At 47.4% G+C, this 27,786-nt stretch overlaps 1 protein-coding gene across 1 annotated transcript; it reads left to right on the top strand.

Moving 5' to 3' along the window:
* Window positions 1–350: 350 nt before the first annotated feature.
* Window positions 351–26,737, top strand: LOC132351042 (deleted in malignant brain tumors 1 protein). Its single transcript, XM_059900746.1, has 12 exons — window positions 351–441; window positions 2,191–2,430; window positions 5,215–5,368; window positions 8,706–8,923; window positions 9,664–10,102; window positions 12,933–13,150; window positions 13,750–14,061; window positions 16,645–16,785; window positions 17,474–17,785; window positions 20,723–20,768; window positions 23,111–23,647; window positions 26,446–26,737. The coding sequence occupies exons 1-12, from the start codon at window positions 351–353 to the stop codon at window positions 26,735–26,737; spliced, it is 3,000 nt and encodes a 999-aa protein (XP_059756729.1).
* Window positions 26,738–27,786: the final 1,049 nt, after the last annotated feature.

The raw sequence follows: 27,786 nt of genomic DNA, 5'->3' as shown, positions 1-27,786 counted from the left end.
TTTTAAAATTTCTATTACTAAGTTGTAACCATAAGCCTCACACATTCCGCAAAGATAATGAGTTCTGTTAATAAGGCATCTGAAAAAGTTAATTGATATTTTATATATTAATATGCAATTTAAAGTATAATCCAACTATTTAATCCTGTGATTGTCATACTTTTCAAACTTTAAGATCCAGGATGCCCTAACCTGCTGCTAACCCTCCACTGTGATTCCCCCAGGCTAGAAGACATCCTTGGATGCCCGTATGACTCAGTTGAAATCTTCGACGGCCCCAGGATTGCCTGCTGTCCATGGGCAAATTCTGCGCCTCAGTAGCTGTGATGTTTTTCTCCTCCTCCGACATCATGACTGTGGTGTTCCGAAGTGATTTTGTGATCACCAACAGTGGCTTTTATGCTCTGTTCAATGCAATTCCGCAGGGCGAAAGAGAGTCAGGTAGGAAGCTTCAAGCAGGTTTTTGGCCTTGAAAAGACAGAACAGTTTTCTAATTTAAGGGATTTCCCTATTAGCAGAGGCCTGGGATTCAGTTTTAAAAGCACACACACACACACATAAGCCCTGCTGCATCGCTGCTAGATTTTTCCATTAAGAGGGCCTCATGAGCGATGAAATAAAGCAGTGACGTCCAGCCTGTATGTGAATGGGCAGGCGGCTCCTCCCCGCGGCTGCATCCGGCTGCCTGGGAACTGTCCAGGGTGCTGAAAAGTAAAAGTCAAACTTGCAAGAATTCTCTTCCCTCCACCAGCTGGCTCACTTTACATCTTGCCTGCATTGGACCCTAGACTCACCCAAATAAGAGGCTTGGGAACTCCTTAACGGATGGACGCTATAGCCTGTCATTCCAGGACCAGGTCCAGTTTGCACCCAGAAGGCATACTTACCTGCCAATTGTGGGGCCCCAGTAACTCAGGTCATTAGGAATTCGGGTGGAAACTCCCTGGGTGTATTTTGAAGCTGGGTGTTTGTTTCTGAGTAAGGGAATTCCTTATATATTTGACCTTCAAAAGCATGCTTGAGATCTTGCCCTGGGGAGGCTAAGTAAGGTCCAGCATTTGAAATCCAGACCATTCATTGACTCAAGATCACCATTTTCTCATCCAATAATCTTCACTAACGTCCTACTCTGCGCCAGGCCCAGTTATAAGTGCTGGGGACACAGTAAACAGTACCATGCCTTTCCCTCATGGAGTTTACAGTAGCGTGGATTTGGGTGAATGGGGAAGGATCAAGACATAAGAAACAAGTAAATAAACAAGATGATTTGGGGGTAGTGATAAGGCTGGGAATACAGAGCCAGATGGGATAGAAGAGAGTGCCTGGGGTGGAGGAGGTGCTATTGTGGATTGAATGGGGATGGCGGCCTTGCTGAGGAGGTGATATGTGATGAGTGACCATGAAGGGGCATTCTAGGCAGAGAGAATAGCAATGCAAGGGCTGCTCTCAGGGAGGAAAGAGTTGGACACATTAGAGAAACTGAAAGAAGGCCAGGGTGGCAGAGCCTGTGGACACAGTAAGGGAAGGCTGTCCCTAGTGCACCTCCAGGAGACTGCAGGTGACTCCAGCTGGCCACAGCCCATCAGCCCAGAAAAAGCCATTCCCTTTGGGCTTTATGAAGTCCTAGACGCCCTTGTGGTCAGGTGTCTTCAGGGGACTAAATCTACACTTATCCAAGCACTTATCCAAGACATGTCCAAAGAAGCAGCTGGGAACCCATTTCCCCAGGAACCCAGCTTTGCAACACAGAGAACCACACAGCAAGATCTGCAGAACCCAAGGTGTGCTGGGGCTAAGCACTGTGTTTTATAGTCACACTCTTGTTGACTTGTCACCTCTGAGGTACATGCTGCTAGAAGCCCCATTTTACAAATGAGGAAACTGGGGCCCAGGGAGATGAAATAACTTGTCAAAGGTTACACAACTAGGGGGCAGGAGAGCTGGGATCCAAACCCGCCTCTGTCTCACTCCTAAGCCCCTCAGCCCAACATATTACGGAATCAAGACAGCCTTAAGGCTTCATTCTTGCATTTATTTCCCTTAGCCACAAATACGGGAGCTAGAAATCCTTCTTATTTAAAACTCCCTACACTCAAAAATAAAATCCTGCTTTGTTTAGAAGATGGACCAGAGTTGCGGCTAGTGGGTGGTTCTGGACGGTGCGCAGGACGCCTGGAGATCCTCCACAAGGGGCCTGGGGCACCGTGTGTGACCACCTATGGGACCTGAACGAAGCTGAGGTCGTGTGCCGACAGCTGGGGTGTGGAAGGGCCGTCGCTGCCCCTGGAAAGGCCCACTTCGGCCTGGGCTCTGGAGACATCCTCCTGGACAACATTCAGTGTTCGGGAAGCGAGAACCACCTTGGCCCGAGCGCTGGCTGGTCAGACCACAATTGCGGTCACCATGAGGATGCTGGCGTCATCTTCTCAGGTACCTCTCCTCCTGTGGCAGCTTCTTTCTGGTCTTTCAGCATCTCGGTGATGGGTGCAAGGTGTGCACAGAGCAGGGCCAGGTGACCAGACAGATGAATGTCCCTTCAGCCGGGCTGGCAGAGAATGCTGAGAGCCACGCTTTCTTCTGAACACGCACTCCAGGGCCACAGAATTTTCCGGTCCTGTTCCTTGCAGCCTCTCTCAGGTCTGTAACTGCTTCTCCAGAATCTAAACATGCCGTGTTCTTGCTTGTGTAAGACGAAGCCTACCTGTTTGGGACTTGCCCACACTAGAAAACCACCACTTGTCTTTATAAAATTTAACTTAGATTTCCTAAATTTACCTCTTTTTAATGCATGCAGATGCAGGGGACTGGGCTCCAGATGTGATTCCTGCACCCCCAGGTAGGTCTGACACTGAATTTCCATTATCTCTGCAAAGGGAATAAGAAATTTAACCTCGGGACTCCCCTGGTGGTGCAGTGGTTAAGAATCCGCCTGCCAATGCAGGGGACATGGGTTCGATCCCTGGTCTGGGAAGATCCCACATGCTGTGGAGTAGCTAAGCCTGTGCGCCACAACTACTGAGCCTGCGCTCTAGAGCCCGCGAGCTACAACTACTGAGCCCAAGTGCCACAACTACTGAAGCCCACGCACCTAGAGCCCGTGCTCCGCAACAAGAGAAACCACTGCAATGAGAAGCCCGCGCACCGCAACAAAGAGTAGCCCCCGCTCGCCACAACTGGAGAAAGCCCGTGCGTAGCAATGAAGACCCAACACAGCAATAAATAAATAAATAAATAAATAAATTTATATTAAAAAAAAAAAAGAAATCTAACCTCTGTCTGGACCCAGGCACAGGTGGACAGTGACGTAGACACTGGAATCACCCAGCGAGCTTTAAAAACTTCTGATGCTCAAACTGCACCCCAGACCAGTCACATCAGCACTTCTGGGGTCCAGCCAGTCATCAGTGATATTTAAAGCTTCCTGTGTGATTCCAACATGCAGCCAAGGCTGAGAACTAGGGGCTTGGTCAACGAGCTAAAAGTCACATTTCCCAAATGGAATGGCATCTGAAACTCTCCTCTCTGGACAACAGATCATGGAGGGGCAGGAAGGGACTGAAAGAGGATGGTCCCATCACAGTGGCTGAGAAGAGGGTTGTTACAGAGAGGAAGGAGGAAAGGTTTACCTCTCACGGATACGAATTAAGAGAGCGAAAGCATGCAAGTCAACAAAGAAGCACTGAATGTCGAACTCTCCCAGTGGGTAGAAAGCAGATTGCGGAAGTGAAAACATTTGGGGCTCCTTTGTGGGCCTCCTGGCTTAGCCAACAGAGCAGGAATAGAGAAAGGTACACCTTCTTCAGGTAACCTACTCAAAGTCGAGGTGCAGCAGTGACCTCCCAACTCAGATTCCTGCTGGATCAGAGCACTTATGGTCCTGCCTCCTGCATCTGCCTGCCTCTCCAGGACAACTTCTCAGCCGCTTGCTTCCCTGCTCACTGGCACCCCGGGCCCCACGCATCCTCTTCCCAGCCTTACCCAGTGACGGTGCCGCTCTCTGCCCTCAGTGGTGGCCTGGGCCGGGGAGAGTTGGGGTCAAGGGTGCTCCTTGCAGTGTTTGGGGGCCAGGCGAGGTGGCTAGCAGCTGTCCCTACCCCGGGCTGGCACCACTATGGTGCATTTGGAGGGACACGCTTTGGGAGCCTCTTAGCCACTCCAGTCCAGGTTCTGAGGGCATCCCAGGTGGAAGCTGCCATCCCTTGTAGGTTGCCCTTCTGGTGTGGGTTGCAGAGGCAGACCTATGGGAAGGGGCCCATCTTACTTCATTGGAATACTTGTCCAACCTACCTTTCCCCACCATGGCTCTCAGCTTTCCGGGTTTGAAAGCTGCATTGTCCCTCTGCATTTTGGCACCTGATAAATTTCTACAGGCACTGTGGCATGTTCATAAGCCCCGATGTTACTGTAGGTGATGCCTCATGACTGGTCAGTCTCAGGACAGCCCTTGGGTTGGTGGACCCCAGCACAGAAGAGAAAACAAATCATGAGACTCTGCGTTGTCTGTGATTTCCTGGTGAATCACTGAAAGAAGGGGAGAGGCTGCATCTCAGATCAGGGAGAAAAGAGGAATGAATGTGTCCACACCATATATTAAGATTCAAGAGTAGTAGCAGCTTCATTCGTTTGTACTTAAGTATTGATATAAGGTGATGTTATCGTGCCAAGCTTTTTCCTGATTTTTTTGGTTCTGATTTTTGCAGCTGCCATTCCCCAAGCGCCTATCCCACAAGGTAACTCTCTCCCACTGAAAGTATAACCTGTAAAGGGTGGAATCATGGTGATAATTCATAAAAGTAGAATAGACGTCTGCTGTCCTGCCTGCATGAGGGGAAGGAAGTGGTGGGACGGAGCTCTCACAAGTAGATCGATTGTCAGCATCTTAGTTGGGCTGGTTTGCATGACAGGAAGCTGGGGAGAGCAGTAAGGACGTGTCACTGGACACCCCACACCTGCCATGTACATATCCAATCCATTTCCAGTCTCACCTACAGTCTTAGGGTCCTGCCTACCTGTCACACATCTTTCCTCCTCCCTCACTCCCTCTCAGGGTACAGCCACACACCAGCCAAGCCACAACCATGTCTACACCAGCATGATCCCTTCCCATTTTGTGATTCACTTTTGAGCTTGCTGGAATTCTGGATTCTGTACTCGGGAAAATGCAACTTGCATGCCTGAAGAATCCAGCCCCGGCTCTCTCGTTTGTTTTCACAGGAGGAAGTCACTTTTGTGGGGGAGTCATTTCAAGTCTCTCGGGCTCCTTCTCCAGTCCTTGGTATCCAACAAACTACCCCAGTGACATGGAGTGTGTCTGGGTGATACACCTGGCTGAGAAGTTCCATGTAGAGCTGACAATCCCCAGCCTGAAGTAAGCAGCTTTGCTTTTCTCTGCATCAAAGGCCAGACCGGATTTGAAACCATGCTTTCCCCAAGAGGTCGCTTTTCCAAGTGTCTGAGTCATTTCAGCTGCTGTAACAAAATTGTAATAGACTGGGTATCTTAATAAACAACAGAAGTTTATTTTCTCACAGTTCTGCAGGCTGGAAAGTCCAAGATCAGTATACCAGCAGATTCGGTATCTGCTGAGGACCTGCTCCCGGGTTCATAGATGGCCGTCTTTCACTATAACCTCACATGGTGGAAGGGACCGGGAACTTTCTCAGGCCTCTTTATAAGGACACTAATCCCATCATGAGGGCTCTGCCTTCATAACCTAATCACTTCCTAAAGGCCCCACCTCCTAATACTATCATATTGAGGGTTAGGTTTCAACATATGAATTTCGAGGGGACATTCAGCCTACAGCACCATGTGACAAATCCTTTCACATATTAGGTGAAAATTGGTCTGGTCATCTGAGCTCAGAAAGTCTTAGCTTAGAAAGTGCAATTGGAGAAGACCCCACGAGCATCCCTGACACCTGCCTTGGAGGGAGCCTCAGCTGGGGTGACCCACACATGAGGACCTCACCCCTCCACTCTCAGCCAGCTCCATTTGGGACACAGCCTCTTCCTCTGGCTGAACCCTAAACTGTTCTTCTTCATTACCATTTTCTGATCTTTATTCTTCCCTCTGGTGCTACACAAATCTTTTTCCTCTTCCCTTCAAGAATTTCTATCATGTTCCTACTAAGATTTTTCTTCTGCATATTAAATAGCCTCCGTTCATTCATTCCTCGTATCATGTACATTGTGCTTCCTACTCTTTCTCCAACCATCACCCATTTTTAAAGGAATTCATCCCATTGTAATGCATATTTATATCCATGTATATATACATATATATTTGTACACACATACATATACAGGAGTAACTTTTTAATGAAAATATTACTTTTCCTGATAATGTTTAACCCTGGTTTCATCTTTCTACACTGGGTCATGTCTGGCTCATTCTGTCTTCCTAACACTGTCACACAGCCTGTCCCAGACCTCTGCCACTGCTTTCTGTCTGTGTTCATTGGCCACAGCAGTCAAGGATGTGACGGTTAAATGCTGCTTTCAAATGTAATGGGTCGGCTGTGGAGTGTTAGTTTTACCTGATGCCTAAATTTCCTTTAGAATGGGGAGGACATGACTAAAATCAGGGAGTGTTATGTATTATGAGCAAAGTGTATTTATCATTCATTCATTCATTCATTCCACACATTTATTTGCTGAAAACAATGTGAGAAGATTTGGCATCATATAGTTCAAATCTATGAGCTTCACAGTTCTAATGTTTTGGGGCATAGAGTATCATTTTATCGTTTCTGGAAAACGGTTATTACAAACAGCTGTAATGACCCGTAGCCCCACAGTCTCAAGGTTAGCCTTCCAACACGAATTTCCTACTATAATTGCAGAGCTCACCAATCAAGGACTGTTTAGTGTGTTGCCTGGAGGCTGAGCTTAGCTGCTGATTTTTGGAGTTTGACATTTTTAAGTCTGAATTTATTGATATTTGCTTTTTGTTTCTTAGGACATAAAATTAGTTGTTATTTGCTCCAGTGAATCTCAACTGGGAATAACTGTACCTCCCCACAGGACGTTTCGTTGTGTCTGGAGACATTTTTTTACTGTCTCAATTGGGGGTACGCCGTTGTCGTATAGTGGGTAGAGGCCAGGGATGCTGTTAAGTGTCCTACAATTCGCAATACAGCCCCCCACAGTAGAGAGTTATCCATCCCCAGGGTCAGTGGTGCTGAGGCTGAGGCGTCCACAGTGAACATGTGAGGTATGCACTGCAGTGTCGCCTGTTACTGCCACGCTACCGTCACCTTCCACACGGATATTATCACTTTTCCCTAATTTAAAAATGAGTTATTTTGGGCTTCCCTGGTGGCGCAGTGGTTGAGAATCTGCCTGCTAATGCAGGGGACACGGGTTCGAGCCCTGGTCTGGGAGGATCCCACATGCCGCGGAGCAACTGGGCCCGTGAGCCACAGCTACTGAGCCTGCGCGTCTGGAGCCTGTGCTCCGCAACAAGAGAGGCCGCGATAGTGAGAGGCCCGCGCACCGCGATGAAGAGTGGCCCCCACTTGCCGCAACTAGAGAAAGCCCTCACACGAAAACTAAGAGACCCAACACAGTCATAAATAAATAAATTAAATAAATAAATAAAGTATTAAAAAAAAAACAACAAAAAAAAAACTAATCTAAAAAAAAAAAATGAGTTATTTTGAGCTACTTGGCTCTTATTTCATTGAAACAGATGTGTTCTGCAACAAACAGCTTTTCAAATTCAGTAGTTTGCATACAAATGTCATTGTGCCCATTGTGTATATTATGCAATGAGCACAGACAAGGCATGCGTCAAAGGCCACTGACTGTTGTTTAAATGCAAATGTGCATATGTTACATTTTTATCGTGTTAGATAAATGTTGATGTTCTTTAATGTATGTTTATTGAGCCCACTTTCTGCAGGCCCTGGTCTAGGAATGGGTTTATAATGCCAAAAAAGACAAACAAGGTCTCTACCCTCATGGAGTTTACATTCTAGATGGGGAGACAAGTAGTACTCGAATAAACCAATAACTCAGTGGACAACTTCAGTTAGTGATAAGTTGATAAGTGCTATCAAGAAAAATATAATACATACTTGGTAACAAGGCAGAGAGCGAAAGGGGCGAAGACAGCTTTAGATACGATGCCAGGGACAGCTTCTCTGATCATCCAGGTTAGACAAAACATGCCAGGAAAACACTTGGTTTGAACCGGGCAGTTTGGGGCATTGGAGGGAAGAGTCTTAGTCAACAGGCCCTCAAAACTTTTACAGCTGTCACCATTTCTTCCTGCTCTGGGTCTTGTTGAGAGTTCCACTCAGTGAGACCCTAGTGGACACTCTCCACCACCATAGGGAGTGGCAGAATTTGAATAAAGAGTCAGGGGATATCCTGGAGACACTTGAGGCAGAGAGGAAGATGGTGGGACACGCTGAAAGCCAAGATACCAGTTGTGGCCGCAGCAGGGCGGGGAGGGGTGCCAAAATAGACCAGGAGAGACATGACGAGAGGCTGACTGGCCTGGACCAGTCCCGACAGGGAGGGACAGGAGGGCAGACTCAGGCAGTATCTGAGGGGTCAAGTCCACTAGTGAGCTGTGTGGTTGGAAGGAGGGGCAGGAGTGCCTGCAGTTTCTGGCTGGATATGATGCAAAATTTGACTTTATGTGAGACATTTCTGCAGATTTCCTTGGGGAGCTTAACTCTGCCTTCACCTCCTCAGATTAGAGGACATCTGTGGGTGCCCTTACGACTTCATCGAAGTGTTCCATGGACAGCAGGTTGCCTCGCTCTCCATGGGCAGATTCTGTGCCGGGGCAGGGCTCACGTTCGGCTCCTCGTCAAACATCCTGACCGCAGTGTTCAGAAGCGACGCCATGATCACCAACACAGGGTTCCTTGCCCCATACAACGCCATTCAGCAGGACGAAAGGGAGAGTGGTGGGTCTCCTAATAGGGACCTCAGAGGGAAGTCAGATGTAATTTGCGTCCTTTCCCTTTAAGAGAGGAGATGCTTTCTAAATCCAACCTGCGGGGTCCACCTGCATTACTGACATCCTGAGTGACATCACTCTGACACTGACAGCCCCCTGCCCACCCCTCCCCCTGCTCTGTCCCTCACTGTCATCTTCCTCCACCAAGACGTCCCCCTGAAGAGACAGACGGCTGAGTCTCGTATCTTGCCGTGGCCACGCATGCAGGGCGAGAACCCAAACAACAGCCTCCTTCTCCAAAGGAAACGGAAATGCAGTAGAGCGAATCCTTCTGGAGCAAAACCATCTCAAACTACAACTACCAGCCCACCTGCTTCCAGCCGAATTCTATGCAGAAACCATCCAGAACGCATATTCATACAGACCTCTGAGCTTCTGCAGCAAGCTATGGGGAACATTCCACAGCCCTCGGAGGATAATGCTTAGGGTGACCGTATAACTTATCCTTCAGTCAGGGTACTTTTGAGAGTTTAAAAGAGACTCTAAAATAATTAACGGGCATTAACTGACCTACAGCAGTCATAAACCAGGACCATTCCTGGCAAATCAAGACATAGGGTCCAACAGCCTAATATGGGAAAACGTGCCCATCTGAGAATCTTGGGCATTCTCCATCTGAGCGGAAGGGCCTGAGCAGAGACGGGGGACAGCACCACAGCTCAGGAGCCTCTGTTCTCCTGCCCCCAGACGCGGCCCTGAGACTGGGGGACGGCAGTCACAGGTGTGAGGGCCGGGTGGAGGCCCTCTACGATGGCACCTGGGGCACCGTGTGTGACGACAGCTGGGACCTGACGGACGCCAGGGTCGTGTGCCAGCAGCTCGGCTGTGGCGCGGCCTTGTCAGCCCCGGCGCAGAGCTACTTTGGTGGAGGCACTGGCCACGTCATGCTGGACGATGTGCGGCGCACGGGGAATGAATCCAGGCTGTGGCAGTGCACGCACAACGGCTGCTTCTCCCACAGCTGCAGACACCCAGCCGGCGTCGTCTGCTCAGGTGGGCCCCCCCGGGACACAGCACACCTCAGGGAGAGCCTTACCCCCCGGCAGCCTCTGGGAAGGGAGACGTCAATTACTCAGAAAGGGGCTGTGGGCTTCAAGCCATCTTTTCAAGTCAATTTGCTTAAGAGGTAGTTTTCTTTCTCTTCAGTTGTCGTGTCTGTAAAATGCTCAAGGTCCCACCTTAAAAGCTGTGGTGATTAAATGGGGGGTTTGTATCACCAGACAGCCCATTCCTGGATAGACAGGCCACGGCGTTGGTGACAATCCACTCTCTCCTCAATGGGAATAGCAGCCGGTGTCCAAAGAGTGCTTAACACAAGCCAGGCTCTGTGCTAAAACCAGTGCATTCCTGGTCTCATTTAATCTTCACAGTCTCAAATAAGGTAGAGACTACCAGCATCCTCATTTGATTGACAAGGCAGCAGAGGCAGAGCCTAGATCACACACAGGCCCGTCCCCTAAGGTGCTGTGTGAAAGACTGAGCCCAGCTCTGTTGCTAAAGTTCCTTCAGCCCCATAACTGACCCAAAGTAAGGAAATGCCATGTTTTCAAATTTAGCGCTTCTAGCAACTAGATGAGCCATCACGAGCCTGGAAAGCACAGTGTGCTCCCTCACCCGGTGGGCACTGAGGCTGCCAGTGTCTAGCCAGCATCGATGGGTTTTAGTGCCACACTCCTAACTGCCCAGAGCAGAATGTGTTTGACACACACACAAAAAAAAAAAAAAAAAAAAAAGCTTGATTCCTTTTGTGAATTGTGTGGCTGTCTAACTCAGTCCATCTCTTATTCTCTCCTCTGTCTTGGAATAGGTATTGATGGCAATCCAAAAGTGGGACTAACAGATATTGCTCTTCCAAACATTTCAACCCATTGCCAGGTCCCTGGTATAGGTGAATCCTAGCTACTTTGTAATCCTGTAATTGTGCCACAGTCTAATTAAATTATCACTTGTTAATTAAAAAGAGCAATGCAGCCCATTAGCGTTAGCAAAATGGTGGGTCTTGGAGGGGGGCAGCAGAGGGTGGGGAGAGAGGTCAGGGGGAAGGAAAATTCAGATTCATCAGAAATGGAATCTCTGGCCACTGGGATTCCCTGAATCAGTATCCGCCGTGAGCAAGGGCTAACTGCCTGCAGCGGTGATCATGCTATAGGTGCCGCAGGGAGCAAGGAAATATGGAATGGAATGGAATGGAATGGAATAGAATAGAATAGAATAGAATAGAATAGAATAGAATAGAATAGAATAGAATAGAATAGAATAGAAAAGAAACCCAGGGTCAGCCCTCAACAAGTTGTATCAAACTGCACCTGTTTGCACACTTGGTGTCTAAATATCCAAACTCTTGCAGTGTCAGTCATCTCTGTCCACTGCAGCACAGAGTAATCACAGCTCTGCATGTCAATATTTTTGAGTATTTTAAGGGTTATTCTGAATAAAAGTTCTTGCTCACAGTATCATTTTTTTCTCTGTGTATTTTCATAGGCTCGACTGGTGACAGCCGCCCTACAGTACTTCAGCTTTATTTAAACACTTCACGTGGTTTTATATTTGCTTTCTTTTCAGTTTTAGCACTTCCAGCAACCAGATGGAACCCTTTCTTCCTTTTACATATGAGAAGCTCCAGCACAGAGAACCCTTTAAAAATTCCACTTCAAATCCAATGTTTCAGCCATAAAGTGGATGCTTTAAGTAATCTTGGTCTTGATTTCAGCTAGAATTTGGATATAACACAATGAGGGGTCTTCTAATACAGTCTGTTCCGTGACCACACAGTAATGCTGTACTGAGCAAGGAGCCTTTGGTTTGCATTGTCTTTGCATCTTTTTCAAGTAAAATGCATGCTCAGACCTATCTGTGCATATGGGTTCATAGAGCCCTCTCAACCTTATGTCACGATCATTTCTCCTCACAAAAACCCTATAAGCTTGACAGGACACACGCAACGATCTTATCTGACAAAGAGTAACATGGGAAACTCCAAAAGCCTCCAAAGCTCTTTTTTGTAGTTACGGGCCAAAGCAGCTCTAGAACAAATTCTCCTTAGCCTCTTCTCACCCCACGCCCTCTTGACCCCTCTAAAAAACCAGCAGAGGTCGGTGCCCCCTTCCAATGGAATTTCTTCACTGTTTCTTGCAGATGAAAATTTCCATTGTGGCGGTTTGCTCACAGATAGTTTGGGCTCTTTCTCCAGCCCTTGGTATCCTAAAAAATACCCCACAAATGTGGTGTGTGCCTGGGACATACAAGTGGATAGGAGGGCTCATGTCAAACTTACCTTCGAAGTGAGGAAGTGAGTAAATATCTCCTACTTTTACTATCCTCTTTACTTGGTTATACTGCCTGCTACCACCCTTCCCCCCCCCCCGCAAAAAAAAACCCAAATTCCATAAAGTCTTATGTGCACTGAGGAGAATCCTGGTTGCATTCTTATAGTAGTGCTAGATTGGAAACAATCTAATTGCCCATCAATAGGGGTTCAGTTAAATAGATTTTGGTACATTTATATATTGCTGTCACACATGTAGGGTGTATTGCTGTGAAATGATCTGCAAGATCATGGCCAATAGTACAGGGACTGACAGTTGTGCATAGACTATCTGTGGAAGGAAACAAATAGAAACTGTTCGTTGTAGCTGCTTCTGGGAAGGGGACTAATCAGAGGTGGGAGAAAAGTTGCTTTGCACCATGTACCCATCAATATCACTTAAACTATATTCCTTGTGCTTGTAATGCATATTCAGAAAATACAATTGAATGAAAACTTTAAAAAAATAAAAGACTTTTAGAATCAGGAGGATACGTACTGCCTGCCCCAGTGGGGTCATGTCTTCCTCCGACGTGTGTGAAGAGATGTAGGTTTCAGAAAGCTTTTCCAGAACCCTTCCCGAACCAACCTCGGCAGTGCTTCCTGGCGTAAAAACCAATGGATTGATCTGAACACCATCATGACTTCACAGATTGGAAAACTTCTACGGCTGTCCATACGACTTCATCGAAATCTTTGATGTCCCACAAAGCGAATCTTTTTCGCTCGGGAGGTACTGCTCCAGCCCAACCCCAATATTTACCTCCTCTGCAAATCACCTGATGGTGGTCTTCCACAGCGACGCCATCGTCACCAGCGTCGGCTTTTCTGCATCCTACGAGTCCCTCGTGCAAGACGAGAACAATACCAGTAGGTTCCCAGGTCATCTTAGCCTCTGGCCGTGGTTGGTAATGACAGTGAGGGTGGACGGCCGACTCTGTGATCGGGGAAATGGGTCCCGAGCTCCTTAGTTTACCCCCAAGATCTGACTAGAGAAAGTGGTTGAACACCCAGCACTGCTGTGAAACCACGCGTCCACATACATCTTCTCAGGGCAGAGCACACGACGCTGTGTGAGAGGGGTACTTGGCTGATGCTGTTCAGTCTCTGAGCCTGTTGCATTCGGAACACCTGCCTAAAGGATGCTGTTCCTGACCAAGGGCAGCAGGCGCCAGTGTCCCTGAGCTTGGTGCCTCCCACGTCACGCAGAGTGCCCGGGGGCCTCTTTTGATCTCTGTAAAGTAGACAATCCTGTCTGGCAAAGAGCTTTAACAAAACACCCCCACACACACACCCCGAAATCACAGTAACCTGAGAGATGAAACCCGAAGTACCTTTGCAGGCGCTTTAACCCACCTTAATTTCCTCCCCAGAATGAGAAGGCAGCCCTCGAAAGCTGGTCAGCTCAGAGGAGATGCCCAGCTCTTCCTCGAAGGCAGAGCGGTGACCCGGGCATGTCTGTGTCCCAGATGTGGCGCTCAGGCTGGCCAACGGCAGCCAGCGGTGTGAGGGCCGCGTGGAGCTGCACTTCAACGGCAGCTGGGGGACCGTGTGTGACGATAGCTGGGACCTGCAGGATGCCGAGGTGGTGTGCAGGCAGCTGGCCTACGGCGGGGCAGGGTCTGCCCCCAGGAGGACGAGATTTGGCCGAGGCCTGGGCCCCATCACCCTGGATGACGTGGACCGCGTGGGGACCGAAGACAGGCTGTGGCAGTGTCTGCGCAGCGGCTGGTTCTCCCACAACTGTGGCCACCACGAGGATGCTGGCGTTGTCTGCTCAGGTGGGCCTGATGCCGAGGCCGGGGGGTGGGCGAAATGACATTCCTGCTCTATGAGTCTTCACCCAACTGTACTTAAAGCCGCGGGGAAGTCCTGGACAGTCCCTGTGTCAGTTTCCCAAGCTTCAGCCCTTCAGCCCTGCACGGTCCCCGCCATATGCACCTACTACCCACACTAGAATTTTCCGAATACTTTCCATCAGCTCTTCTTTTTTCACTGAAGTGAATTCATTTTACAAGGAAATTTTATATCACCACCATGAATGGAGGGTCAGGATCACTTGCCATGAAGAGGAAATACATAAAAATAAATACAATGGCAATAAAACAAAGTTAAAATGTTTACAAATAAACAGTGAACTATCTAATCAGTTCATACCCATGTATATCTGAAAATATCCTTAAGCAGAATGGAACTAAGTGTAAACTTTTATATTTTAATGCAATGAATGAGTAACTCTTAAACTAGCAGATGTGCTACCTCAGATTATCTCACAGCCCACCAGTGATGAGTGATGCCTTTGGGAACCGTCTCTTTGGTTCGAACCATCCCCCACCCCAGCACCCTGCAATTTTTACAGGTAACCAGAGATGCTCTGAAAGTCTCAGAGCTGAGAGCCCAGCTCCTAGCCCAGGGTCCTTATTCTCCAGTTTTATCCCAGTTGAGTCTCTGCAGATAAATTCAGTAGTTGGAGTAAAAAGCCCCCCTTTATCTCCACATCCTTCTGGGTCTGGCTGGGAAGAGGCAAACTGGTTTATCAGCTAGACTGGCTGCAACGGACGTGAGAAAGGATGAAAGGCCAAGAGGGAGGGGGAGGTGCTGGAAGGTTCTGAGAGGAGGAGAGAAGTGAAGGGGCAGAATCAACGTTCTCAGCAAAGCAAGAGCCGAAGCCATCAGAGGGCAGGGCCGGGGGCCTACAGAGCAGTGAGGTTTGGAGCCAGGGGGTGGGGCAGAGGCAATGGAAGGGTCATGGCCCAGCTCCACGGCCCACTCTGGGGCCCATCTGCTCCTTCCCAACGCTGACCTTGCCAGTGGTATGTCCTTGAGACGTACGTGGTCCTGCCCTTTACAAACTGACATTTACTCTGGGAGGCAAGACCCACACATCCACAAAGAATTACAAAACCAAACCAACTGGCAAGACAGGTGCTCCACACAAGGTGACCACCATTGTGGCCTCCGTTTGCCCCCCAGAAAATCCCACAAAAATGACATTGCAGTGTCTGACAGTGACAGAAATGAACTAGGACATCTGGACATCGTAGCCATGGCAACTCAGGGCCATTCTCGGATGCCCAGATTGGGTACAGTTTCTCCCCCAAACAAGACATAGAGTGTATATGTCTTACATTCCGCACGGCTTGTGGGATCTTAGTTCCCCGGACAAGGGATCCATCCCAGGCCCTGGCAGTGAAAGCACCGAATCCTAACCACTTGACCACAAGGGAATTCCCAAGACATATACCCTTCTGTTTCAAACAAGCAAGTCTACCCCTTGGGTTTAAGAAGAACTAAGGGACATAACCTGCCCTCTCCTTTTGATTTATGTTTCTCGTAGCCTCCCTGACTTGCTCAACGCCATCAGCTGCTGTGAGTGACCCAGCTTCAGGTAATTGCAGCGGTTCTGAATTGAGTAGCTATAACTTGCCTCGGCAGAGTTACCCTGGGCGGTAGGGTTGGATTTAGGAACCAAATGCCCTGGGTTTGTTGTCCTGGCTTCACCTTTGCTAGCTGTGGGACCTTGAGGAAATCTCTGAACTTCTTCATGCCTCAGTTTCCACCTCTGGCCAAGGAGGAGGAGGAGGGTAAGAGCACCTGCCCCGTAAAGCCGTGCTGGGGCTTGGTGGATCCCTCTTAGTAGAGTGGGAAGGGCGGCGCTCGTGGGGCGCACCATTCAGATGTCAGTTGGTACCTTCTGCCCTCCCTTCTCCCACGGCCCTGCAGGGATTTGTCTCTGGGTACTGCCTTCTGCTTGCCAGAACTGTAAAGAATGAAGGAGCAGAAATCACCACTTTTTTAGTTTTTCCCTGACTCTGTGATTGGCCCAATAGTTGTCACATTTCAAATTAGGTCAGCTGCTTTTTTTAAATGTTTTTAAGAATAAAATAAAATATGCTGCGAAGAGTTAGAAAAAAAGAGAAATGACCCCAAACCTTCAAATGAAGCACCAGGGTAGGTTATACTGAACAGCAGTGAGCCCCAGAGGATGCTTGTTGACTTTAAAATGTATCTATTTTTAAAAAATCCATCCAACCCCCATGCTTTGATTTTCTTGAGCTTGTATGAGTTGGCTTGAATCCCTGTAGACACGCCAGTTGGGTGATGGAAGGAGTACTCCCCACAGAGAAAGAACTCAGGAAGGGAATCAACTTAGAATCAGAAAGTAGATAATCCACAAGGCAGGGAACCCACCAACCACTGACTGAGAGTTAAGTATGTTTGACCCTTAATTAGGTTGTTGAATAATTATTTTTCTTTCACTTTCTGTCTGTCCTTAGTCTCTTTTCCAAAGCCAACAGGGGTGCCCACACCAACAGGTAATCTTTCCCTCTCGCTTCGGTTGCCTTCCCTTTGTGGAGTTTTAGCTCAGAAAAACCCCAGCATTACTGTGGGAGAAAATGGCCCTGCCGGAAGTGCCTTCCTCCGCAGCCTCAGGCCGCACAAAAGGCTGCTGCTGGAGGGGCCTGATGATGTCCAGGTTCACCTAGAAAATCCGTGGCTGGAAAGTGAGGGGAAAGAGCTGTGAGATGCAAGACTGGCTTGTGGGGACTGGTTCGGAAGCCGGCGCCCAGGAAGGCTGGGATGGGAGTACCCAGCTGACCTCACATCTTCACCCGGTCCTGCTGGGAGCTCCCCTTGGCTGTGTTCTAAGCATATGCAGTCTCGACTCTTTTTTGTAGCACTGCCCTTTGACCGTGGGGACCAGCCTGTAATGACTGCCCTTTATACTTCCCAGAGCGTCTTCACATGTGGTGACACATGATCCTGGGAATAACACAGATAGGAATTATTGTTCTTGTCACTTGATCGATGCGTGCAAGGCACACAGAGAATCTTACACACACGTACACACACCAGTTAGTGTGTGCATCATAGCTTCTCATGAAAAATCCAACAAACCCTGTGAGTGCCAGAACCCGAGACTTCACAACACACAGTGAAAGAGAAGGGGCAGCTATGCAGGAATGCAGGGCTCTGGGCCAGCTGGCTAAGGAGCAAAACCATTTCTTAACCAGTTGTAACCTCGAAAAACACAGAGTAATACCCAGGGCAAAATTAAACAGAATGAAATAAAGGAGGGAGTAGATTTGTTATTATCCATGGTCAGTGCACAATTTTCAGGAGATACTGGCTCTTCTGGTGGCCTCGCTGGATGAGCCTTGATGGAGGTCATTGTTTGGAATGTCCACCAAGGTCTGGGCCTGCGGCTGGCAGACGGGTCGAGCCGGTGTGAGGGCCGAGTGGAGATCTACCACGCCGACACCTGGGGTACTGTGTGTGATGACAGCTGGTCCATCGAGGATGCCCACATGGTCTGCAGACAGCTTGGCTGTGGTCCGGCCATGTCTGCCCTCCCGGGGGCCAGCTTCAGCCCCAGGGCCGGCAGCACCCTTCTGGACAATGTCAACTGCATGGGCAGCGAGTCCTCACTGGGGCAGTGCCCTCACAGCGGCTGGTTCACCCACAACTGCAGGCACCACGAAGACGCTGGTGTCATCTGCTCAAGTGAGCACAGGTGGCTCCTGGGCCAGGCGTGGGGCTGCCCAGGCCAAGCCTGGAATTTGCACGTAGAGTCTGGAATGCCTTCATGCCTTAAACCTTCCCCCGTGTTCGGGACGGCAGATTTCTGTTCTAACTCTGAAAAATATGCCAGCTGTTTAATATATGGGAGGACGCCATCCAACTTGAGTGCCTGCAAAGGTTAATCAGTTGTAAAATAAAGAAAATAGGGACTTCCCTGGTGGTGCAGTGGATAAGACTTTGTGCTCCCAATGCAGGGGGCTGGGGTTTGATCCCTGGTCAGGGAACTAGATCCCACATGCATGCTGCAACTAAGATTTTGAGTGATGTAATTATCCGAGGAGTTTCCTGTGTGACTTTGGATTTAATAATTTGACAAATAGAGTGTTAGAGGTTTATTTAGGGGGAGGACAATAAAGAAGATATTCTCCCCTACTCCAGGTGTTGAAGCAATTAAGAAATAAAACATCAGAGTCAACACCAAAAGATGGCCTTTATTACTGATAAAGCTGTGTGGGAAGGCAACTCTTCATACAAGAGACAAATGGACTTTTCACCCCCCCTCCTCACCCTCAGTCTAGATCTTGGGATCTATACCCCACCTAGGGAAAGTTTCAGTCTGCAGAGCTTACCCTTCCCTGGGTCACTGCCTCCCACCCATTTGAGGGAAGACAGGGGAAAGCAAGTCCCCCATTTACAGAATCTTTGTTAGATGAGCCCCGTACAGTGGAGAAACTTGGACCAATTGTTGTTGTCCTCTGAACAAGTAACCTCCACCTCCAAGAGGAGAAGTAAAGGGTGGGCAAGAGGAATGGCGACCCAACGAGTAGAGGGGTGGCCTGGGGGCAGTGGAAGATCTGGAGACGCCCTGCCATAGTCCCTGTCTCAAAAGTAGAACGACAAGCCAAATCAGTCATACTGATCTATGATGGCCATTTTTATGTCTCCTGTATCTTATAGAAACATGTATGCCTGATATGGCTGTCTTATTGCCATCTTGTTATTTTTGTTCATCTGCAGCTTCAACGTCAACCACTGTGACCTCCACACCAGGTAGAACACTGTCTACTGTCCCATAAGTGCCTCTTCTTGGAGTTCCATTTATCAGACTAGGCTGTTCCATGGATATTTTGTCCCCAACACAGCCTCAGTAAAAACAGAAACCCAGGATTTTTCAACACTGGTATTTAAGTTTCTTCTTCTCTTTTTCTACAGATCTCTCTTCAACTTCAGCAGAAATGACCTCTCCATCTGGTAAAGGCTCTCTCATTGTGGTGTTTAGATTAATGAGACTAGCTTCTTACTTGTCATGTTTTGTTTAGAAAATGAGCCACTTAACGCCCATTTTGACTACAAAGTAAACCCCAATGAAAAGACACATGGAAGTGTCCTTTCTCTCGTTTTTAAGTGTCCTCTTCTCTATGTTCATACACAGATTTGTCCTCAACTTCAGCAGAAGTGGACACCCCTTCTGGTAATGTTTTCTGCCTGTCATATTTCTTCAAGTTAAATATGATCAACTCCCCCTCTTTCTATTTAACAGGTGAACATATACACTGAATATTTTGTCTACGTAATAAGCCCCAATGTAAACAGAAGTCCCAGCATCCTTTTCACAGAAATTAAGCTTCATGTTCTCGTCATTCATCCACAGACACAGGAGTGGTCCCTCTGCTAGGGAACACCTTCTGCTTGTTGCACTGGTCTTAGTCAGATGTGCCCAAGAGAGGCGAGGGCTGGGGGTCCACACCTCCACCTGCTTGGCCATGTGTGTTATGAGTCAAGTGATGCTTTGACCCATCCAGCACACCCAAACGCACCCACTAGAGGACCAGGTTGTGATATTGTCGGTTTTACCCATTCACTCTTCTGTTTCAACCACACTGTTGTTGAAAAAAACATTCCATCTTCTTTTCACTAATACTTGAGTTTGATCCTTCTTTGTTTGCAGATACAACTCCCACTTCAAGAGAAGCGCCTTCTTTACAAGGTATCTCTCTGCTCTTTGTAGTAACTCTGGTGAGAGACTTTCTGAGAGTCCATCCAAGAGTAAACACTTCCTGTTTCCCCAGCAGAGGTCAGGAGAGAGGAGAGGAGAGGCCGGGGAGGTTCCAAGCCACTCCCCCATCACTGGCTATGATTCTGAACATCATGAAGGCAGATGCAGGGACAGGATAAATAGGATAAAATAGCGTCAAATGTCAATTCTGGGGGAGACCTTAGCAATGACCTACACCAGTCAAGGTTAACATGCAAGTGAATGGCCTAGGGAACTTGTCAAAATGCAGATTGTGATTCAGTGGCTCCAGGTGGGGCCTGAATTCTGCATTTCTCACAGGCTGTCAGGTGATGCCCACACTCCTGGTCATGGACCACATTCAAGGAATAAGATGCTGAACCACCACCATTTTGTTTTGGAGGAAAATGAGGCCCAAAGAAGGAAGAGACTTGCTTAAGGTCACTCTCTTAGCTCGGGCTGCCATAACTAAACACCACAGATTGCATGGCTTAAACTACAGAAATTTATTTTCTCACAATTCTGGAGTCTGCAAGTCCAAGATCAAGGTGACAGCAGAGGTGGTATCTCGTGAGGGCTCTTTGCTTGGGTTGGAGAAGGCCACCTTCTCACTGTGTGCTCACAGGGCCCTTCCTCAGTGCCTGCCAGCAGAGAGAGGAAGAGTGTGCTGGTGTCTCTTCTTATAAGGACACCAATCTTATCAGATCAGGGCCACAACTTTATGACCTCATTTAACCTTAATTCCTACCTTAAAGGCCCCATCACCAAATATAGCCATACTGGGGTTTAGGGCCTCAATATACGAATTTTGAGGGGACACAATTCAGTCTATAGCAGTCACAGAGCTAAAGCACAGGGCAAAGCTGGGTCTCTCAACTCCCAACCGAGGTTCTTTTTGCTCCCAGGCTTTGCTGATGAATCCATCTATGTGATTCCCCCCAAATCCCTGTGGTAATGATCTTTTCAAGGCCTGCTGCTTGCTTCTATTTTATTTATTTTCTTTCTTTTCAATTCCTGGTTCCATTGAAGACATACGAGGTAAAACTCAATGAAACCAAAGTTCAGGACTTTCTTTTCGCTTATATTTAAATGATGAGCTGGGTCGCCCCCAAGTCACAGGGCGCTACCTGATCTTCAACATTCCCTATGGCCGCTGTGGCACCGTCCAAGAGGTATGAAACTGACAAGGTGGTGGTACCCTTCTGTGGATGGAGGCCAAAAAGAGAGGATTGGAAAATTCAACCACCCATTAAAAACCTGGATAGGGACAGAGGAAAGGCACAAGCCATGACTTTGTTTCTGAGTTCAGTGAGACCTGGAGCAGCTCACTAATTTGTCTCAACTGTCCTTCCTTTTGGGAATTTGGGATACATACTGAATTTGGAATCCATAGTAACAAGTGCAGACTGCTGATGGACTGATGGATGGGTGGATGGATGGATGGATGGATAGCTGGATGCTATTCTCTTAGCTGCAAAGCCAAAGCATTTTTTACAACATGTTTTTTTATTCGGCGTTAGTGCACACCCACCATGTGCAAGCTATAGTGTTGAGCGTGGGGGAAGGCAGACTGACTGCCATATTTCTAACCAGGTTCCGAGCTATATTTCCCAATGTAGAAAGCAAATACTAGGACACTTATGTATCATGAAATGAATATGTTTATTTCATTTTCCTTAACCACCTACTTATTTCACAAAACAGTATCACTGAAGTTAAGGAAACAAGTATACCAAAGATGTAGGAAGAGTGTATAACCACAAAATCATTTTTGTAGATACATTTAACAATGTAACATGTTCCAAAGCAAGATCCCTAGGCTATTCATCTATTCTTTCACATCCCTGTTTAGACACATGCCAAAAAAAACCAAAACAAAAATACTTGATATTTTTGGAGGTTGAATTCATTCAAACCATCTGCATGATGCTAAATAACCACTTCAACTCCATATTTCACATTTTGTCTCTTTGGTTGTGCAGACCATGGTCATTCTTATCCTTCTTGCTCTAAAAATTCTAGTTTTTATCTCAGAGGTTTCTGCCCCAGAAACCATGCTGGAACCCCCCCAGTGCCTGGGAGGAGAGAAGGCCCCAGACATTTCCAGGCCAGCAGGGAGAACCCTGCAGCTGTCCTCTCTGGCCTTGGCTGGCCCAGCTCCCCCTGCAAACCTCATGTGCTGACCACAGCGCTGGGGCCAGAGGACATAGAAGTCAGGACCACCTGCAGTGGTGACCTGCCCCAGGCCACCTATGGGAAAAACACCACTATAAAAAGGTCTTGTATCTGATTTCAGAGTAAGTGAATGAACAACCTTTTAGGTGCTGAGGACACAGCAGCCAACAAGACCGACAGGGCCACAGGTCCATGGCTCTTACATTCGAGAGAAGGGAGACAGGCACTGGATAAACACACAAATGAGAGTCCTTTATAGTGAAAAGGGTTAAGAAGACAATCAAATAAGGAAGAGGCTAGAAAATGCTTTCGGGTGCCACTTTGATTAGGGTGGTCAAAGAGCTGAGGCCTGAACAAAGAGCTGGAGCCAAGTACAGAGGAACAGGAGGAGGGCTCCAGGCAGGGGGTCAGCCAGTGCAGAGCCCCCAAGGCAACAGCCAGCTTGGAGAGCTCGAGGGAGAGACTCAGGCCCAGGAGCCACGGGAAGCCCAGAGTTTGGTTGGAAGTGGGCAGGGCCATGTGGTCCTGGAGTTTAGCTTTCCTTCTAAGCTGTGTATTCTCAACAAGGGTGACATCCCCTTCAAGGGGGAAGAGAGATATTGGTTCTTAGGAGCAAAAAAAGGAAAACAAGGCAGACCAGTGAGAAACACTGCTGTAAGCTGACAGGGCAGTCCTTGCAGGGTTTCAAGGCAGACTGTCACTGGATCTGAGTTGCACAGGCCAAGGCTTCCCTGAACGTCCCTGGGCAGAGTAAGTCTCTGGCGACCCACCAGGCTACAGGAAGGAGGCTGCCAGAGGCAGTGGCCCCTGCTCATCAGCCTTCAGCACCCCCTTGGCCCCTTCAAGTCATGTTGGATTTAAAGGAACATGGCTGAGAGCGAAGGTCAGCAGGGCCAGGCCCACAGCTCACAGGGAGCCAGGGTTGATCCGGGGTCAAGAGCAGGGAGGAGCAGTGGAAGAATTCAGCAGCCAGCGTGGACCTCCCAACCCACTTCACATCCCACAGCCTGGCCCTCACGGGAGGGAAGACAGGAGTCCAGACTCACACACTAGGGGCTCGCTGTATGCACCCCAAACTCCCAAAAACAAGGACATAAGGTCACCCATCATGGCCTTAGGTACCTGCAAGGTCATGCCTGCGGCCTCATGCCCTCCAGCTTCTCAGCAAACTGGCTCCAAGTGGGGGGCATGAAGCAGAGGTCTCTGCTCATGAAGAAAGTGCTTGTCAGGGAGCCAGGAGCACTGGCCACCAACTTGCCTCTCTCCTCCCGGGAAAGCCTCGGCTCTCTCAGCTACTCCAACTCCATCAGAGGCCGAACACAGGGCCACCGTGGCCAAGACACTGTACGGCACAAGGTGCCTCAGCTCAAGTTCACCTGCAAGGTGGACGGCCCGTTAGCAGTTGAAATTGTCCCTGGGGCTGACGTCCCAAGGGAGAATGCCAGCTACGATGTGTCCATATCATTTCTCGAGTTGCCCACGTCCCAGCACGTGGGGAGCATGCAGCCACACTACACCAGCCAGAGGAAAGAGGTCTTCCTCCAGGTCACACTCCATAGCCCCAATCCCTGCCTGTGGCTCTTTGTGGATACCTGTGTGGCTTCTCCAGATCCTGGTGATTTTACAACTGTCAAGTACGATTTGATCCGACAAGGGTAAGGAAAATAGAAGGCCCTCGCTGGTTGACTATTATATTTACGTGGCATTCTTTTGGGGACCTGTGGCTTCTTAACTGGTAGTCCTAAATCATAACATTGTGCGGAGAGTCCTCATCATGCCCCAGAAGCAGAGCCCGGGCCCTCACCATCCTGCTCATCCTAGCTGGGGACAAATAATCATAGGAAGTCTAGACAACTTCCCTTGAATCCCCAAAGAGTCCTGGGCAGAACCCTTGCTGTCTCAGACTCTGCTGTCTCATCCCAGCCTTTCATACCCATGCCCCCCTTCTCTTTAAGTTTTATAACTGTATTACATTCCCCATTCCTCAGGATACTTGGCCTACACTGATGGGCTGGTGGGTTACCCCAGGCTAAGCTCTTATAGTGATGAGATTTATTCTGGTGCCTTTGGTTAAACAAAGGATTTGACAAGTTAGAACTCTGACAAGTTGTTTGCCTTTATAGCTCCCATGTCCCCCAACCAGGGCAAAATGCTTATGGATGGGTAATTGGCAACCAGTGTGAAGATAACAAAACCCATCACTTACTGATGGCAGCTGCAGAGTAGTGAGAGCCACAGCAGCCTAAAGCCCATGAGAAGCATCGTGGTGCCTGTTTCCAAAAAGCCGGTGAGGGGCAAGAGGCAGCACCTTCCAGAGGCAGTGTGAGCCATGGTGCGGGAGGTGCATAGATGTGGCGCTAAGCTGCACTGAGTCAGAGTGAGAAAGCTCTTCCCTTTTCAATTCTCCCTTTTCAAAATATATCAAGGAGAGGGAGTTCCCTGGAGGTCCAGTGGTTAAGAATCAGCACTTTCACTGCCATGGCCCAGGTTCAACCCCTGGTCAGGAAACTAAGATCCTGCAAGCCACGTGGCACAGCCAAAAAAATATTATATACATATAGGAGAGAGGCTGGAATTTAACAACTGACATACTCTTCTTCTGCTTATTTTAGGTTTAATTTGCTCTTCTTTCTCTCGTTTCCTAAGGTGGAAGCTTAGATTATTGATTTTACATCTTTCTTCTTTTAAATACATTAACTTAATGCTATAAATTTCCCTCTACACATTGCTTTAGCTGCATCCCACAAATTCTGGTAAATTGTATATTCATTTTCACTTCGTTTGAAATATTTAATTTCTCTTGAGACTTTTTCTTTGATCTTTGGGTTACTTGGTGTTGTTTAATTTTCAAATATTTAGGAATTTTCCAGCAACCTTTCTGTTATTGATTTCTAGATTAATCCCAAAGTGATCTGAAGATGCATTTTCTGTGATTCCTATTCTTTTAAATTTGTTATGGTGTTTTTTTATCGTCCAGAATGTAGTCTATCTTGGTGAATGTTCCATGTGGGCTGAAGAATGTGTATTATGCTGTTGTTGAAGTGTTCTATAAATGTCAATTAGGTCTAGCTGATTGTTGGTGCTGTTTGGGTCATCTGTATCTTTCCTGATTTTCTGCCTGCTGGGCCTGTCAATTAGTGACAGAATGGTGTTAAAGTCTCCAACTATAATAATGGATTTGTTGATTTCTCTTTGCAGTTCTATCAGTTTTTGCCTCATATATTTTGATGTTTTATTGTTTGCTGCATATACATTAAGGATTGCTACATCTTCTTGGAGGACTGATTCTCCCTTCATCATTATGTAATGCCCCTCTTCATCTCTAATAATTATCCTGGCTCTGAAGTCTGTTATGTCTGAAATTAATGTAGCTAATCCAGCTTTCTTTTGATTGGTATTAGCATAGTAAATCTTTCTCTATCCCTTTACTGTTAATCTTTATCTTTATATTTAAAGTGGGTTTCTTATAGCCAGTATATAGTTGGACCTTGGTTTCATTTTATCTACTCTGGCAGTCTCTGTCTTTAAATTGGTATATTTAGTCCATTCATATTTAAAGTGATTATTGATATAGTTGGATTAAAATCTACCATCTTAGTAACTGTTTTCTACCTGTTGCATTTGTTCTTTGTTTCTTCCCCCACTCTAATTTTGCTGCCTTCTCTGGTTTCTGGTTTTTTTTTTTTTTTTTGGCTGCATTGGGTCTTCGTTGCTGTGTGTGGGTTTTCTCTAGTTGCGACGAGCGGGGGCCACTCTTCGTTGCCCTGCGCGGGCTTCTCATTGTGGTGGCTTCTCTCGTTGCAGAGCACAGGCTCTAGGCGCACGGGCTCAGTAGTTGTGGCACATGGGCTTAGTTGCTTTGCGGCATGTGGCATCTTCCTGGACCAGGGATCGAACCAGTGTCCCCTGCATTGGCAGGCGGATTCCCAACCACCGCACCACCAGGGAAGTCCCTTCTCTGGTTTTAATACAACATTTTATATGCTGGTTTTAACTGAGCATTTTATATTATTCCATTTCATCTCCTCTCTTGATATATCATTTACTTCTTTCCTTAAGTTTTTCAGTAGTTGCACTAGGGTTTACAAAATACATTTTAAAATAATTGAAGTTCACCTTCAAATAATGCAGCCACCACCTTTAATCTCCCCTTTTGAAAAAAGTAGAGTAGGAAACAGCTCTAGCTATAATTTAATTATTTTGTCTTGTTTTTATTTTATTTTACAGTTCCCTTCTGTTTCTGGCCAAGAATGGTGGTTTGGCCAGGAATGGTGGTTTTTCCCCTCATGGTAGTATTATAAAGTTTTTTAATAAACGAAAGGAAGAGTGGGTTGTGGGGAGAACTCCAGTTGAAATTCAAAGGTCTGTGTCCAAGCCTGATTATTTGAGCCAGAATTAATTCACACCATGCTTTAAGTTAATCCTCTTGGCCTGGGGTTTTTCTTGCCATCAGGTGCATCAAAGACAATACTTATGTCAACCTCCACTCCCGAGAGAAGAACATAGCCCAGTTCAAGTTCAACGTCTTCAGCTTTCTCACCAGCTATGATGTGATCTATATGCAGTGTAAAGTTGCCATGTGCAAAGTGGAGGACCACGCCTCCCGCTTCTCCCAGGGCTGTGCAGGGCAGAGTAAGAGGGGCACAGGCCCCATGGAGGCCACAGTAGAGCACACTGAGTATTTCCAAATGGTGGGGCCACTGGAGATCCACAAAGGAACTGATCGAAGAAAGGCCCTTGTGTGATTTCTCCAAGTTTCACGTCAATCTGTTAGAAATTAGAAGTAAATTCTATTTCTGCTCAGCAAAATAGTAAGTTTGACAAATCTGAGGTTGTCCATGTAGAGACAGGTAAAAGAAATAGCTTGGGCTTCCCTGGTGGCGCAGTGGTTGAGAATCTGCCTGCCAATGCAGGGGACATGGGTTCGAGCCCTGGTCTGGGAAGATCCCACATGCCGCAGAGCAACTAGGCCCGTGAGCCACAATTACTGAGCCTGCGCGTCTGGAGCCTGTGCTCCGCAACAAGAGAGACCGCGATAATGAGAGGCCCGCGCACCGCGATGAAGAGTGGCCCCCGCTTGCCGCAACTAGAGAAAGGTCTCGCACAGAAACGAAGACCCAACACAGCCATAAATAAATAAACAAATAAATAAACCCAAAAGTTAAAAAAAAAAAAAAAAGAAATAGCTAAAGAGGTTCTCTCTGAGGTCTGTTGCTAAGTAAGTCTTCTTCTCTGATTATTCAACTTCTAAGGCAGTCACTCTCTTTGCAGCTAGAAGTCTTGCATTTTATAATTCTTCACTATCAAGAACTTGATCATTGTCTTAAACAGTGCAACATATTATAAAGAAAAGTTATCTCTTGATACCACATTGCCAACTTAAAGATATGTTTGACTCCTTAATGTTTAGATGCTAGTAGGTGTATCTGTCCCTCTGATGGCGTGAGAATTTATTTTCAGATCTTGCCAAGGGTCTTGTGAAGAATAAACTAAGGGTCTGTCAGAAAGTCGCTGTTTTTTTTCTGTTTTTTTTTTTAAACTACAATAATTGGTCAGTTGAATCAGATGTCATTTACTCAAAACAAGCTTTATTTGTCTGTTTCAAAGGGAACAAATTGGGCCTTGGCTTTGTTGAGTTTGGGTTAAGCTTGCAAATGAGAGCCTGAACGACAATCACAACAACCCCTCAGGACTGCTCTGTGAGCTACCAGGCACTTAGTCTGTTTCCCAGATCTTCAAAGCATTACAGGAAACCTGAAAAGCACGCAAAGAAAGATTAGCATATTCCCACACA

Source organism: Balaenoptera ricei, chromosome 16 (genome assembly GCF_028023285.1).
Source record: "Balaenoptera ricei isolate mBalRic1 chromosome 16, mBalRic1.hap2, whole genome shotgun sequence".
NCBI lineage: Eukaryota > Metazoa > Chordata > Mammalia > Artiodactyla > Balaenopteridae > Balaenoptera > Balaenoptera ricei.
This window is presented reverse-complemented; position numbering and strand designations above follow the sequence as displayed.

Coding starts and splice junctions, on each gene's coding strand:
- LOC132351042 (XM_059900746.1), top strand. CDS start 351: ATGACTGTGGTGTTCCGAAGTGATTTTGTGATCACCAACAGTGGCTTT. Junction 13,151..13,749: donor GCAAGACGAGAACAATACCA/GTAGGTTCCCAG, acceptor TCTGTGTCCCAG/ATGTGGCGCTCAGGCTGGCC. Junction 17,786..20,722: donor CGCTGGTGTCATCTGCTCAA/GTGAGCACAGGT, acceptor TTTTGCTCCCAG/GCTTTGCTGATGAATCCATC.